The sequence below is a fragment of the Bombina bombina genome, chromosome 7, assembly GCF_027579735.1.
Source record: "Bombina bombina isolate aBomBom1 chromosome 7, aBomBom1.pri, whole genome shotgun sequence".
NCBI lineage: Eukaryota > Metazoa > Chordata > Amphibia > Anura > Bombinatoridae > Bombina > Bombina bombina.
The window spans coordinates 116,908,327-116,925,219 of NC_069505.1; the positions used below are offsets into that span (position 1 = coordinate 116,908,327).

At 37.5% G+C, this 16,893-nt stretch overlaps 1 protein-coding gene across 1 annotated transcript in view; it reads right to left on the reverse strand.

Moving 5' to 3' along the window:
* Positions 1-1,182: 1,182 nt before the first annotated feature.
* The window catches only part of MICAL2 (microtubule associated monooxygenase, calponin and LIM domain containing 2), a 529,879-nt gene continuing 514,168 nt past the window's right edge, over positions 1,183-16,893 (reverse strand). The window contains exons 43-44 of the mRNA XM_053689298.1: positions 8,047-8,120; positions 1,183-1,602 (exon numbers count right to left, since the gene is read on the reverse strand). Of these exons, the coding sequence (XP_053545273.1) occupies positions 1,394-1,602; positions 8,047-8,120 (283 nt within the window). The 3' untranslated portion in view covers positions 1,183-1,393. The remainder of the gene's footprint in view (positions 1,603-8,046; positions 8,121-16,893) is intronic.

Sequence of the window (16,893 nt, forward strand, 5' to 3'; positions counted from 1 at the left end):
CTGCTGAAGCCAGTTAGGGAAAGATATGTAGTAGGGTTAGCTTTGAGAAGTCTGCAGGGTGCATTTCCAGTTCTGAGAAGTCCACAAATTTCAGAGCTAATTTACATGAAAAGGAGCAAAATAAATAATGAAAATATACTTCAAAGTTTGTTTAACTATGCATGACCAACCATTTTTATATAAAAATCTCAAGGAGTAAACTGTCCCTTAATGTGCCTGCATGATGCAATATTAGCTTGTACAACTCACTCAACACTGCACATTTATCCAGAGAAATGTTTTTTATGCCTAAAGCATTAAAAAGATTTTCCATCTATGGGATTTAATCTTACAGATCTATAGGATTGCCAGATTTCCAGTATTCACACAGTGAAGTATTTTAGCTGACTGTCCAGTAAAATCTTAAAATATTCACAAAAATACTGGATTAAATGTTCATTTTTTAAAAGTCCCTGAGTATTAACTCAATGTAAAAGCCCCCCTCCCATGCCTCAATGCATTACACATATGTAAAATAAAGAAGTGAGAGGCAGTCAAGTGCGTCAAATCACTTCTGGTTATGACACTGGCAGCCAAAAAAGATAAAATTATTGATTTATATGCTACTGGCAGCCAAGGGGTAAAATGATTGCTCAGTCATAAAAAATATACATTGTGTGATCAAGCAAAGAGGGTAACATAGAGCTTGGGGAGGGGGTATTGTGTGACACCATGTCACTGACAAATTGTTCAGTATTTTTTTGTAGCACAGCTGGCAACATTATAGGTGTATAATATTGCATTAACATTTTTAATGCATTTTGTGATCCTTAGAGATTAATTTGATCCAACAATAGTTCCGTAGCTTAGTTGCTTGCGTGAGCAGTTTTACAAGTGCATTATCAAAATAGTAAAGTGTATTTAAGTAAACATTGCAATCAAAATTAAACATCCAGATGCTTATTTCAATATATAATAAAAGGGTTCAAAAACCTATTTATAGCTCAAACTCCCAAAAGATACCATATGACAGCATTTCCCCAGAGCAGGGGTGAGCAACCTTGGCTCTCCAGAGGGTTTGGAACTACATTTCCCATGATGCTCATACACTTGAAGCTGGCTGAGGATCATGGGAAATTTAGTTTCAAAACCTGTGGAGAACCAAGGTTGATGCCCCAGAGAAAGTGACACGCAGACGAACACTTACCATGTGCTCACCCTTTAATTATAAAATTTCGGAAATACAAGTCATGGTCGCATTGTATCCCATTGGTCCTAAATGGATAAAAACTCACAAAACTAGTGTCCACAAAAACACTACTATTGCGAAGCGCTGCGGAATCTGTTGGCGCTCTACAAATAACCGATAATAATTGCTACATTATTATTTTTTTCCGTTTGCATCAAAGTATTTTTATACAATTCTTCTGTTATTGATAACGTCCATTTTTATTTGACAATCTTTGGGTAGTTGCATGCGTTCCAATTTCTCTTCCTCTTTGTTGTGTCTGAGTCGTTGTTCTTCGATGCGAGTCACAAGTTGATCTCTCTTTTCTAGAATTTTCATCATCTCGGCAAACATTTCTTCCTCTTCGTGGTTATCTTGTTGAGTTTTCAAGGTGGCTGCATATTCAAACAAAAAGACAATATGTTCGTTATATGGTGCCTCAATGCTAAACATAATCTTGTACATTTGATATATTATAAAAATAATCTTGAGCATTTCATTTCCAAAAATGTGTCTTTACGAAAAACAGTTCTTTTTATGTTTAAATTATTTATTACTTATTTTACAAGGACATTAAACACTATGGCATAGATTACAAAGCGCAGGGTATCTATCAATATCGCTGCACAGCGCTAGGATTAGCACTCAAATTGATATTACAAGTCTATGGTAAAGAAGAATAACCAGAGAATGTTTAGGGGCCTATCTATCAAGCTCTGAATGGACCGCTGCTCCATAACCCTGTCCGCCTTGCATAAAATGTTTTTTGTCAGCAAATTTTGATTTAGTTTTAGTCATAGTCTTTTGACTAAAATGTCATTTTATGTTGGATCAGGTCAGACAGACATTTGTTAAATAGGCCTCTGAGTGCGGACCCACATCCCTTTAGAGTGCCCTATACTTTCAAATGGATATTGCTACAGAGCTAAACATTGCTCATATTAGGTGGAAAGTTATGTGTTGCACTTGAGGGTAACACATAGTAGTGTTAAAAAAGCACAACTTGAGACTTGAAGTAAAGTGTTAGGGCTACAAAAACACATGTAAAACATATTACATATATATATATATATATATATATATATATATATATATACATATATATATATATGTATATATATTTATATGTATACATATATATATATATATATATATACTGTATATATATATATATATATATACATATATAAAGTAAAACATAATTATTGAAATAAATGTATAAGAAGGTATTGAAAGGTATATGGTACATGACAAGGTGTTTGACAGGAAAAGGCTCAAAAGTGTATGTATATATATATATATATATATATATAAGTATGTATATATCTGTATATTTGTGTTTATCTGCGTACATATGTATGTGCACACAAACACATATATACACATATACTGTTTATACATTTATATATATCTTTGAGCCCTTCCCAGTCAAATGCCTTGACATATAAAATATCCATTGCAAACAAAGTGAATGTATTTTTTATTATTAATAAAAATACCTTTGTTCTTTACTGAGAAGAAAATGTTGTTTTTAATTTTAAATTTTAAATATATATGGGTGTGTGGGTGTGTGTGTGTATATATATATATATATATATATATATATACTTGTAGAGTAATTCCGCATTCACTTAAGTGAATACAGGCTTGGATCCGGACACCCTGGTAGCATATGAGAAATATGAGTGCAGACTCCTACAACTACTTTTACTATATATATATATATATATATATATATATATATATATATATATATATATATATATATATATATATATATATATATATAAAGAAATACTTGAGAGAGAAAAGAAACAAGAAGATACTTATTTCCATAAAGACAGGGATTTCAGCACTCTTTTAGTCTATTATTATTATTATTATCGGTTATCTGAGTGCCAACAGATTCCGCAGCGCTAAGTAGTCAAAATAAATAGCTCCAAGCAAATGTTTGTGCGAAACAAAATAACAGTTTATTGGCATAGACAATAGAACGCCGTGACTCACTGCATCCCGCAACACAAGGGATGTGCAATTTTTTTTTAGAGCATTCAGTATAGGCCAATCGAAATATAGTTACAATTAATAAAAAATGAATTGTTACAATGTGATAACCTGCCCGGACAGGGTGAACCAAGGTACCTCGTAATGCAAATACAAGAGAATCAACTCTATATGAGTAAAGGAGTATATTTTTGATAACCACACCCAGCTGCACACAGAACCTTCACCAATGTTTGTGGAGGTATAGCCTGGGCAGTCTAATATCAAGGGATCTAGGTTATCAATAGCTTGAACAAGCAGCGGGATATCTTTCTAGCTCAACCCTGGGAAACCATTGATGTGTTCCGCAATACAAAGAAAACTCTAACAGCACTGGCAGTTCCGGAAGGAAGGTGTAGTATGTCGATATTGCTTAAAGTGACATTGTACCTGGCCGTTTGCAGTTTAAAGTCAATAGTGCCAATGCCAAAAGCACCTGTTGTTCACGGATGACAAGTTGCCTGTGTTGACACCTGTCGAGGAGGTCTAATTGAGCATAAAATTCAAGCACACATTTAAGGATAACATTGTTTCCTACTGCAATTTTCATTTTCTGCATGGAAATTCGAATGGGATTGTCCTATGATTCTTTGGGACTCTCTTATTAACACAGCTAGTTTTCCCATGCCTGAGCGTACTAATCCTATATGCAAACTGCTTGTTATTTTTCCTTAACATCATTGCTTGGTTTAGAGTGTCTGATTATACAACTTAGATCCAATTTCTTACTTGCCCAGGATATACCTCTTTAACCTTCTGGGGTTCTGTGTGCAGCAGGGTGTAGTTGTTCTAATATACACTCTGCCTATCTCTTGCTACTGTCTGCTTAGCATAATGATGTTTTATATATGCAAATCTTGTCAATTATGAGCCTGTTTTCGATCAGTGTTAAGTTTGACGGCAAATTTCAATTTAGTCTTAGTTTTAGTCTTTTGACTAAAATGCCATTTTAGTTTTAGTCGTATTTTAGTCATCTGAATTGTTTTAGTTTTAGTCTAGTTTTAGTCGACTGAATCTCCAGTAGATTTTAGTCGACTAAAATCTAAGGGGTTTAGTTAAAGTGTAATGCGTTATTTAAGCATTTCTCTATAATTTGCAAACTGATTACATACACCAGGAGTAAACATAACACCTGTTAATATTTATGGTATTAAGGTTTAAACATGCAATACAGACACAGATTTAGCCGTTGTGATATGTAACATCTTTATTAAACTTTAAAATATAAAAAAACAAAACTGTAAACTGTATTGGCTGTATTGCACATATTACCCAATATAAAAACTTTAACAATTCTCTGTTAATAATTAAAACAAGTATCAAGTAACTCAACACAACAAAAAGTTTCTGCAGATAGCACAGGCACAGCATAACTTAAACCCATATTCATAGGTTATGCTTATTTCTATAGGAAGAATCAATTGATTGTTTACAGATTTGAATAAATTTCGGCAACGATATTAGCACTGCTCTAGAACTTCCAAACTCATTATATACTCCTGGAGTAAAGGTTTATTAACCTGATTTTATTTATGGTATTAAGGTTTGAACATGCAATACATATTTAACAAATTTAACTGTTGTGGTATATAACATGTCTTTATTTAGCTTAAAATTTAATAAAATTAAGTTTAGTAAATGTTACAAAAGAGCAGTAATTGGATAGGGATTGATTAACACCTTGCATAAAATGTTTTTTGTCAGCAAATTTTGATTTAGTTTTAGTCATAGTCTTGACTAAAATGTCATTTTAGTTTTAGTCATATTTTAGTCATCAGAATTTCTTTAGTTTTATAGTCATTTTAGTCTAGTTTTAGTCGACGAAATTAACACTGTTTTCGATGTGTGTATTCTATTGATAACCTAGATCCCTTGATATTAGACTGCCCAGGCTATACCTCCACAAACATTAGTGAAGGTTCTGTGTGCAGCTGGGTGTGGTTATCAAAACTATACTCCTTTACTCATATAGAGTTGATTCTCTTGTATTTGCATTACGAGGTACCTTGGTTCACCCTGGCCAGTCAGGTTATCACATTGTAACAATTCATTTTTTATTTATTGTAACTATATTTTGATTGGCCTATACTGAATGCTCTAAGTATAAAATGGCACATCCCTTGTGTTGCGGGATGTAGTGAGTCACGGCGTTCTTTTGTCTATGCCAATAAACTATTTTGTCTCGCACAAACATTTGCTTGGAGCTATTTATTTAGACTAAAAGAGTGCTGAAATCCCTGTTTTTATGGAAATAAGTATCTTCTTGTTTCTTTTCTCTCTCAAGTATTTCTTGATATATATTATGTAAGGGTCTGCACCACAGGATAAAAGGCCTTTTTCGCTAGGGTGATAGTGTATACAGTATATTTTTGTACTTCCCTGAGTCAGCTCCCAGCCCTAGCACTTGCTTCCCACTCTGTTCTTTCCTCAATTGAATATATACAGTATATATATATATATAAAACTAAAAAGAACATTTTCTTCTAAGTGAAGAACAAAGATACATAAATATTTCTTAACGCACCTTTGGCTTTAGCGCATTTGTCCTAGCATACCTTAAGGTTGGCACAAAGGCGAAAGCCAGAAGAGGCTTTTCTAGCACAACCCATAGAAGTCTATGGGGAAAGGGAGTTAGCGTGGTTATGCTGTCCGACCTCCATATGTTAACTCGCACACTAACATTTTCCTTTCAACTTGTAATACCAGAATAGGAGTAGTATTGATTTAACTTTAACGCTAACATTTTTGCGCTCCACTTGTAATTTAGCCCTATATAAACGATAGATAGAATAATGTCTTCAAAACAAAGTTTGCCCTGAGAATAATATGCAGATGGATTTTAAAAAATTATATTCGTTGACAAAATTTAAAAAAATTAGTAACATTTTAGTGTCTATAAACCCATGTCATAAACTGCGTCTCCTCTGCTGAGGCCAATCAGGGACAGTTATAAATGGCTCACTAGAGTGTGCAACCAATGACTGCGTAGAATATAGTGGTGCTAAAGTCTGGACTTCTACTTTTAACTGGAATTGAAAAGCCAATTTTCAGAATTTAAATTATAGGAAAAAAGAGAAAAAAATAAATAATGAAAGTATATTGTAAAATGTTTTTACTACATATAAAAAAAATTGTATTTTACAATTTCAAAGTGTTAAATGCCCATTTAAAGGGACATTAAAGGGTAAATATAAATTTAATGTAAAAATAAATACATGTAATTTTTAAACAAATTGTCTACTTTTGCAAAAAGGTTACACTCTTGGAACACCCCCTTACTGTAAAGATACAGCCAGTGATTGATGGATACTCAGATATGCCTGCTTCTCATTTCTTTACCAGCTGAATCCTCATCTGGAGTGTTACAGAAGCACAACTTTGACTGTGTATTTAACTAATTTGCAGGGGTTAAACGCACAGCAAAATTAATACATTTGTTATATCGGAATAGAGCATTTTATTTTTACACCACAATGTCTATTCAACTTGGGAGAATACTGTGAATTGTATAGGTTCCAGCACAAAACCATGTGCACGCGTAGGCAGTAGAAGGCACGTAAATATGCAGTTGTCTGACAGTGGTATTAAAGATGAATCTAACAATTTCCTGTGGTGCATACTTTTACCATCCAAAGAATTCCATAAACAGGTATATCACAATATACAGAAATACTTCAAAATAATAGAACGAATATCTAATAAAAACACAACTATTAAATAAAGAAAAGTTAACATTATTTAATTTTGCAAACGATTGTAGTGATATATCTTGCATACATAAGGTGAAGGGTGGATACAGTGATTCTTTCATGTAAAGTCAAATACGGTTATTGAATACAGTGATTCTTTTATTTAGAGCAAGAGTATAATCAAAATTAAACTTTTGATTCAGATAGAGCATGCATTTTAAACAAATTTACAATTAAAGTTGGAAAATGAAACCTTTGGCACAACATCAAAGGCAACCTTGTAGTATAAAGGACTCAATCGGTGCAAATGCCTGCGCATGCACTTAAAGGGACATTCTGGTCAAAATTTTAATTCACATAGATGAATTACATCTTTGAACAGAAACATATTTGCAATATACTGTACATGTATTAGCTTCTAGTAAAAGTTATCACTGTTGTGTTAGCATTTTTCTCTGCACGTGCATGTGAAGCATAGCTAGATATTCTCAGTGCACCAGCATTTTAAATACTGCAGCTGCTCAGAATACAAGTGGGGTTTGTATTATGTCAGCAATTAACAAATTGAGTCATAACCAGATGGTACAATCACCTTAGGTTCTCTGAGCAAATGCTGTGTTTAAAAATGCTGGCGCACGGTGCATACTTAAATACACGATTGAAACAGCTATAGCTTTTATTAGAAGCATTTAAGGTAATACATATATATTACATAAATGCTTATATTCACAACTAAAAGGTACCCATGTGGATTCCAATTTTGGCTGGAATGTCCCATTAACTGAGAGGCACCCAAGTGCACAGTAAAGATGCACCAATTAGTGGTTTCTTATAGTTCAAGAAGAGAATATTTTTTTTAAATGAACTTATATGTGTTTGGTACATGTCCTGCAGGCCAAGCAATGATAAATTGGCCTCCACTAATGCTTTATATACAGCACAAAAACGTCCATTCATTGTTAGCGGATAAATACAAACATAGAAAGCACCTTACATAAAAGAGGTCTGTTCATTTAATGATCACTGAAACACAGTAGTATGGTTGCAGGGAACTGCCCCTGAACCTGGGTTCTTCTATTGTATGATACAGATCATTTGTTTACTTACGGTCAATAAGCATTTTCTCTCTCAGTTTTTGCTCTAATCGCCCTTGTTGATCTTCAAGGTCTAGTTCTTTGGCACTACAAAAAAAATATTTTGTTAACTGCGTATACACAATAAACATGCACTATAGCAAGCAGTAATAGAACCTAATAGGATTTTTTTTTATATTTATTAAAGTGACATAAAACTTACAAAAAGAAAATGTTCTGTGTTCAAACATTTTATTATTGCACCATTGCTTATATATAACTTGGCATGTAACCCTTGTCAGCTCCAGTGCAGCAATGCACTACTGAGAGATAGCTTAATGGAACATGAAACGCAAAATGTTTCTTTCACGATTCAGATAGCGCAGTGATGGCAAACCTTGCCACTCCAGATGTTTCAGAACTACATTTTCCATGATGCTTAGGAACTCTGAAGTCCAATTGAGCATCTTGGGAAATGTAGTTCTGAAACATCTGGAGTGCCAATGTTAGCCATCACTGCGATAGAGCACACCATTTTAAACAACTTTGCAATGTACTTTTATTATCTAATTTGATTAGTTCTCTTGGTATCATTGGTTAAAAAGCATACACAGGTAGGCTTAGGGACTGGCTTCTGATTGTTGACTGCACATATATTCCTTCAGCTAGCTCCCAGTAGTGCATTGCTGCTGCTGCTGCTTCAATAAAGGATACTAAGAGTATGAAGCAAAATTGATAGTAGAAGTCAATTGGAAAGCTGTTTAAAAATGTATGCTCTATATGAATCATAAAAGAAAAAAAATTGTTTCATGTCCCTTTAAGTATCTGGTCAGCCAATGACAAGAGATATAGATCTGTAGCCACCAATCACCAGCTACATGCCAGCAATGCATTGCTGCTCCCCAGCCAATATAGGTATGTTATTCAACAGAGCATACCAAGAGAACTAAGTACATTTGATAATAGAATTAAACTGTCTTAAAATTGTATTCTATGTCTGAACCAGTGTTTCCCAAATGCAGTCCTCAAGTACCCCCAACAGGCCAGGTTTTCAGTATAACTGAACTAGAGCATAGGGGAAATAATCAGCTGATGGGTGAGAGTAGGTTAGTTACCATGGTTACTGATCAGCTGATTACTTCACCTGTGCACTAGTTCAGCTATAATCAAAACGTGGCCTCTGAGGACCGCGTTTGGGAAACACTGGTCTGTACCATGAAAGTATATGTTTGACTTTCAGGTCCCTTTAAATGTAAAATATACATATATCATGCATATGAATGCTATTTGAGCATGTTAAAATATTTTTTCTCGAAAAGTGTTAAACTAAAGCGGTTTAAATTAATTCTGAAACTAAGAGGAAATGCGTATTTGTGCACAGAACAATACATAAAGCAAAAATCGCTCATTCGCTCATAATAACATCTCCCACAGCTTTATAGCACAAAAAGCCTGAACTAATACTTAATATTAACTTACAAGAAAATATTCTCAGATGCAACTAAGACAAATACTGATTTTAATGCCCTTTAACCCTTCGCTGCTAAGCCTTTTTCATACACGTGTACAAAGCTGATTTTTAGCTTTTTTGCTGCTTAAGGGGACATTAAACACAGATGGTAATATAAAAGGATAAATGCAATATATATAATAAAAAGTCTGCAATACTGTATACTTTCATTATGTAATTTGTTCCCTTTTCATGTAATTCCGTTCTGAAATTGTTAACTTTTCAGTTCCTGTTAGAAATGGAAGCCAATGGCTGCACACTCTAGTGACCTATCTTTAACTGTCCACAGCAGATACAGTAACCTAAGTTACAACATGGCAGCTCCCATTGTTTTATAGACACTAAAACTTTACACTTATTTTGTCACTATTTAAACAACTAATAAAACTTTAAAACATGAATCTACGTGTTATTCTCAGACTCATTTTTTCTTTGAATGCATCCTTCTACCTAGCATTTATTTAGTGTTTAATGTCCCTTTAAATTTAAACTCTATTGTAAGTCATATTTCAATGATACACACACATTATATATTGTTTTTTCCCCAGTAGCTCTAGCATATTCTGAATATACCATTATCCCTTCCTTAAACTGCAGGCTAAGTTTAGACCTTCCCAAATATAAAGAGAAGCAAAAGGAAGGGTGTAGTGATTTTCTTGCTTATATCAGAACCAGCCTTGGGATAAAAGTTAAACATGGAATGATAAATAAGTATACCCATTAAAAAAAGGAGGTGTCCCTGCAGACAAATGAAATTCAAAACAATAACCAGTAGAAACTGATTATGTTCCAAATATTAGACAAATAAAGGTCCACACCAACCAATCTGCCTACGTTATATCAGTATACGTAGGCTATGAGTATAATAGTGAAATGCGTTGCTCAGGATTGGAATGTAGCCTGGCATATATGGTTATGTATAGCAAAGATAGAGCTCACAGTATGAAGGTGTGGCGGGCTCCAACTAAAGTGTAGTGATATTTTAGAGATGACACAATAGCTTAGAGATGAAACAATGAGTCATATAAGGCAGAATACAGCAATATACATAGTCGTTTGTAGTCAACAACAGCCTAGATGGCACAATACAAAAGAAAACACTATTAATATTGCAGTGGTGTTGAACAAAAGTGTGTAAGCTAGTTTCACTACCTCACTCCACGGGTGGAATGGACTCTGAGAAAACAAAGGTGTGTAGTGAGAATAGGACCCATCAGGGCTATGTATGGATGTCACCCAGTCCGTATTTTACTGACATGGTCAGTAATTTTCTAATTAGGTCAAAGTTGAAAATAAAGATTAAATATAGAAATAAAGATCATGGTCAAACTTCTTCTAAGTTTATAAGAATCCAATTATAAGTAAACGATTATTTAAAATCTGTCCTACCAGCGTTAGTTCCTGATTTATTCTGTATAATTATTTATGCAAATGCATGCTAGTGAGTGTAGCCAGTATTATTTACAGAGAAGGTTGCAACCCTATGACCATCGGATCCCAGCCAGCTTTTCACCCTGGATTAAAAGATTGACAAACTGAGTCCAGAGTCCCGCTGCATCCCCAGATTAACCCAGGTTGAACTGCAGAGTGTAAAGCAGAATGCAGTCTAACAAGGGCAGTACAGATTACCTGCAGAGGCCCTGCTGATCTCTACTCCTCTCTACCTGTGTACAGCTCAGGGCAATCGCTGACCTGCTAATACTTTTGCAACTGCAGGGCTTCAGCATGGTAAGTAAAGCAGTGGGATCTTCCACACATCCACACTCTACCCAGATAGTAAGTATCTGCTCCTCTCTATAGTTGTTGGGGGTATGTAGAGGAAGGGTGCACAGTCCCTTTATGAGACACACAGACCCTCTGTACTTAGTGCAGGCTGAATATTACAAGAAGGCCTCTGCATCTTGCTGTATTCTGGTGTGATATTGGAAATCAGATTGCGCTTGTCTTTAATAATTCACATAACGCTATAAACCTTCCATCATCAGAGCTAATTGTCCAATGGGACCTGCAATGATTCCAGAGAGCTTAGGTTGTGCAGTACAGTATAGTGCTATCCGGCTAGTTCACAGAGAAAAAGAGCTGCTAGGTTCACAGAGGTCTAGTCTGATCTGTGCCATGTTAAGCTTTAAGAGTCAGATGCACTGAGCTGTCATCAGATATATGAAGTTCAATCAATGCTAAATGGGCTGTAGGGACACAATCCTTTGAGAAAAAGCACAAGCAGTTTGTGATTCTCAAACTTTATAACAGATTAAGTTATCCTTAAGGCAGAGAACATAATGCTGTATCTGATCATAGCTGCCACCCGTAGGTTCCCCCGGCCCTCTCTAATTCTATCATACACATATACAATTATCTGTCCTGCTAAAGTAAAGTGCTCAATTGTATAATGGTCATGAAGAGGCTTAATGCAATTTATTCGACAATGTTTTTCATTTTTTTTGCATCCTTTTCTTTGCATGCAAATGACAATAGAAGTTGTCTTCTTAGATTTGCAGGATATTCCAAGCATGGACCATATATCGATAATTACTAAATATATTGGCCTAGATTACAACTGGAGCAATACATTTTCTTTTACAAGATATGACGAGTCCACGGATTTCATCCTTACTTATGGTATAATGCCTCCTGGTCAGCAGGAGGAGGTAAAGAGCTCCACAGCAGAGCTGCATAAATAGCTCCTCCCTCCCCCCCCCAACCCAGTCATTCTCTTTGCCTGCGTTAGTGATAGGAGTGAGGTAAAGTGAGGTGTTAGTTTAGATTCTTCAATCAAGAGTTTTTTTATTTTCAAACGGTACCGAAGTGTGCTGTTTTTATTACAGAGCAGCTTCTGAATAGCCTTTTAGGCTATGGGAACTGGGGACTTTTGTATCTACTGCGCCTCCCATATTTGTGCTGCATTGTCTGTATATGGTCTTTTGAGGTTGTAACCAAGAACCTTCTATTTCACAGGACCTCAGGAGGAAGATTGGACCTCTTGATACTGTGAAGTTGTCATGCTGTACCTTCAGCATAGAGGTAAGTGCAGTTTTTATTCTGGGCCACGGCATATTTCAGATTAACTGTACAGACTATAATACATTGGGGACTAGATGGGTTTCCCTTTATATTTTCCCCCAGACATTCGGGCAGTTTTTCATAACCTAGAAGCGCTGGGGTGTGCGTACATAGCCAAATTATTTTAAGTATCCAGACATTCTAAGGGGCAGACCGGAATTGACTTAAAAGCACTTGAAAAATGTTATATGGGTATACGCTATAACCAGACACTCTAGCATGTATGTGGGACCTAGAAGCGCTGGGAAGTGTTTGTGTGTACTTTAATCACGGGCTGGCTGACGCTGGGGATGTTTTTTTTTCAGAAAGATTATATTTATTTATGAGGCTCCGGTTCTTGGCGGTATTCTGAGGTGTTTGACTGTTACGCCCACGAAGGGCGGGGCTTTATTTTTAGCGCGCTTTGACAGCGCAGCTCTCTCTATTCCGGTGGCAGCATCTACTCAGCCCCTAAGTCCACTTGCGGGAGAATTTACAAGCGACTTAGGTGCACAGTGTGGCGGAGTTAAGATTGGTCAGGAGGCAGGTAGGAGCCGCAGCAGAGCTGCTGCGGGGTGACTGTGTGATTTTGCAAATTAAAACAGTACAATATTTTTAGAACCATCGTGCAGGGAATGTGAAATTGACCCTCTGCCTTAGTTATTAAGCTTTATTTCAGATTGCTTCCTTAATACGATAAATTTATTTAAGTATCAGCTTGATTTTCTTAAAGATACAGTACAACACATTTATTACAGTGATTTGACCAAGATTGCCTTTTGTTTAGGTTATCATGGATGACCTTGAACAAAATACATGTCCTATGTGTTTGGATGCCATTGTGGAACCCCCAGTTACACTTTGTCCCTTATGTATTGAAAGGGCTTCACAGTGTAAAGAACACATTTTCTTTAATAAAGATATGTCTAATGAATGTCCTCAGACTGATGAAAATCAGGGTATGTCACATATTTCTCCCCAAGCCTTTAACGCCCGCACAGGGGACGCCATGCTCTTCAACGGCGTCTGCTTCATTTACTCTGCAGGATATGGCTGCAGTTACGTCATCCACTCTTACAGAAGTTTTATCTAAGTTGCCAGTGTTACAAGGCAAGCGCAGCAGGACAGAGACCCACGTGGTTCCTGCAACTTCTGATGCTTTAATAGCTATCTCCGATATGCCTTCCCAGGGCTCTAAATTGGGGGGGGTAGGGAGGCCCTATCTGAGGGGGAATTATCTGACTCAGGAAGTGCATTACCCCAGACAGACTCGGACGTCATGTCCTTCAGGTTTAAGCTTGAACACCTCCGCCTTTTGTTACGAGAGGTTTTAGTGACTCTGGACGACTGTGACTCTATTGTGGTCCCCCCAGAGAAATTGAGTAAGATGGATAAATACTTAGAGGTCCTTCTTGTTCCGATGTTTTTCCGGTTCCTAAGAGAATTTTGGAAATTATTACAAGGGAATGGGAGAGACCGGGTATCCCGTTCTCCCCTTCCCCTATGTTTAGGAAAATGTATCCTATAGCTGACACCGTTCGAGACTCTTGGCGGATGGTCCCTAAGGTGGAGGGAGCTATCTCTACCCTGGCTAAGCATACGACTATTCCTATTGAGAACAGTTGTGCTTTCAAGGACCCTATGGATAAAAAGTTGGAGGGTCTTCTAAAAAAGCTTTATAGTCATCAAGGGTTTCTTTTACAACCGACAGCCTGCATTGTTACTGTCACAACTGCGGCTGCCTTTTGGTTTGACGCTCTAGAAGAGTCCCTTAAGACTGAGACTCATTTAGAAGAAATAATGGATAGAATTCAGGCCCTTAAGTTGGCTAATTCTTTTATTACGGATGCTGCCTTTCAGATCGCCAAATTGGCGGCTAAGAATTCAGGATTTCCCATTTTAGCGCGCAGAGCCTTATGGTTAAAATCTTGGTCTGCGGATGTGTCCTCTAAATCAAAGCTCTTGGCGATTCCTTTCATTTCTGACATTACGGGAGGTAAGGGTCACCTCCTCCCTCAGGACAAAACAGCTAAACAAAGGGGACGACAGAATAATTTTCGTTCCTTTCGAAACATCAAGGGAATCCCCTCTTCCTCTTCTGCTAAACAGGAAGGGAATTATTCTCAAGCCAAACCTACCTGGAAACCTAACCAGGGTTGGAACAAGGGTAAACAACCCAAGAAACCTGCCGCTGCTACCAAGACAGTATGAAGGGGCGGCCCCCGTTCCGGGACCTAGTAGGGGGCAGACTTTCTCTCTTTGTCCAGGCTTGGATAAGAGACGTTCAGGATCCCTGGACACTAGATATCGTGTCTCAAGGGTATCAGTTGGAGTTCAAAAATTCCTTCCCAAAGGGAAGATTTCTTCTTTCACGATTGTCTGTAGACAAATATAAAAAAGAGAGGCGTTCTTAAGTTGTGTAGAAGACCTCTCCACCATGCGAGTAATTTGTCCCGTTCCAATACAGGAACAGGGGCAGGGGTTTTACTCAAATCTTTTTGTGGTTCACAAAAAAGAGGGAACGTTCCGACCCATTTTAGATCTCAAGAGTCTAAACAAGTTTCTCAGAGTTCCATCCTTCAAGATGGAGACTATTTGGACAATTCTCCCATTGATCCAGGAGGGTCAATATATGACTACCGTGGACTTAAAGGATGCATATCTTCATATTCCTATCCACAAGGATCATCACCAGTTCCTAAGGTTTGCCTTCCTGGACAAACATTTTCAGTTCGTGGCTCTTCCTTTCGGTCTGGCCACGGCACCCAGGATCTTCACAAAAGTTCTAGGATCTCTGCTAGCGGTTCTCAGACAGCGGGGCATTGCAGTGGCGCCTTATCTGGACGATATTCTGATCCAGGCGTCGTCTTATCAACTGACAAAGTCTCATACCGACATGGTTCTGTCCTTTCTAAGGACTCACGAGTGGAAGGTGAATCTAGAAAATAGTTCACTAATTCCACAGACAAGGGTTCCTTTCCTGGGTACTCTAATAGACTCTCTATCCATGAAAATCTTCTTGACGGAAGTCAGAAAGATAAAGATTCTGAATACATGCCGAGCCCTTCAGTCCAATCCGCGGCCATCAGTGGCTCAGTGCATGGTGGTAATTGGATTGATGGTGGCGGCAATGGACATTATTCCGTTTGCTCATTTTCATCTCAGACTTCAGGCTCTACAACTGAGCATGCTCAGATAGTCGAATGGATTATGGATTATGGATAGATCTGGATCAGGAGACAAGAGACTCTCTTCTTTTGGTGGTTGTCACAGGATCATCTGTCCCAAGGGATGTGCTTCCGCAGACCCTCATGGGTGATAGTGACAACGGACGCCAGTCTACTAGGATGGGGTCTGGAATTCCCTGAAGGCTCAGGGTGTGTGGACTCAGTTGGAGTCTCTACTTCCAATCAATATTCTGGAGTTGGCTTCGGCAAAGTTCATCCAATTTCAGTCGGACAACATCACGACTGTGGCTTACATCAATCACCAGGGAGGAACAAGGAGTTCCTTGGCGATGACAAAAGTATCCAAGATAATTCGGTGGGCGGAGGCTCACTCTTGTTATCTGTCAGCAATCTACATCCCAGGAGTAGACAACTGGGAAGCGGATTTTTTGAGCAGACAGACGTTTCATCCGGGGGAGTGGGAACTCCACCTGGAGGTCTTTGCCACACTGATTCTCAGATGGGGCAGGCCGGAGCTGGATCTCATGGCGTCTCGTCTGAATGCCAAGCTCTGAGATACGGATCCAGGTCCAGGGATCCTCAGGCCGAACTGATAGATGCCTTGGCAGTGCCTTGGTCATTCAACCTAGCTTGACAGGGCCTTTTCATTCAGGGACCCTTCCATCATCCGAATCTAATTTCTCTGAGGCTGACTGCTTGGAGATTGAACGCTTGATTTTATCTAAGCGGGGGTTTTCTGATGCGGTCATCGATACCTTAATTCAGGCACGCAAGACTGTTACTAGAAAGATTTACCATAAGATATGGCGTAAATATCTTTATTGGTGCGAATCCAAGGGCTACTCATGGAGTAGGGTTTAGATTCCCAGGATTTTATCTTTTCTCCAAGAAGGATTGGAGAAAGGGTTGTCAGCAAGTTCTTTAAAAGGACAGATTTCTGCTTTGTCTATTTTGCTACACAAGCATCTGGCAGATGTTCCAGATGTTCAATCTTTTTGTCAGGCCCTGACTAGAATCAGACCTGTGTTTAGACCAATTGCTCCTCCTTGGAGTTTGAATTTAGTTTTTAATGTTCTTCAAGGGGTTCAGTTTGAACCTATGCATTCCATAGATATTAAGTTATCATCTTGGAAAGTTTTATTTT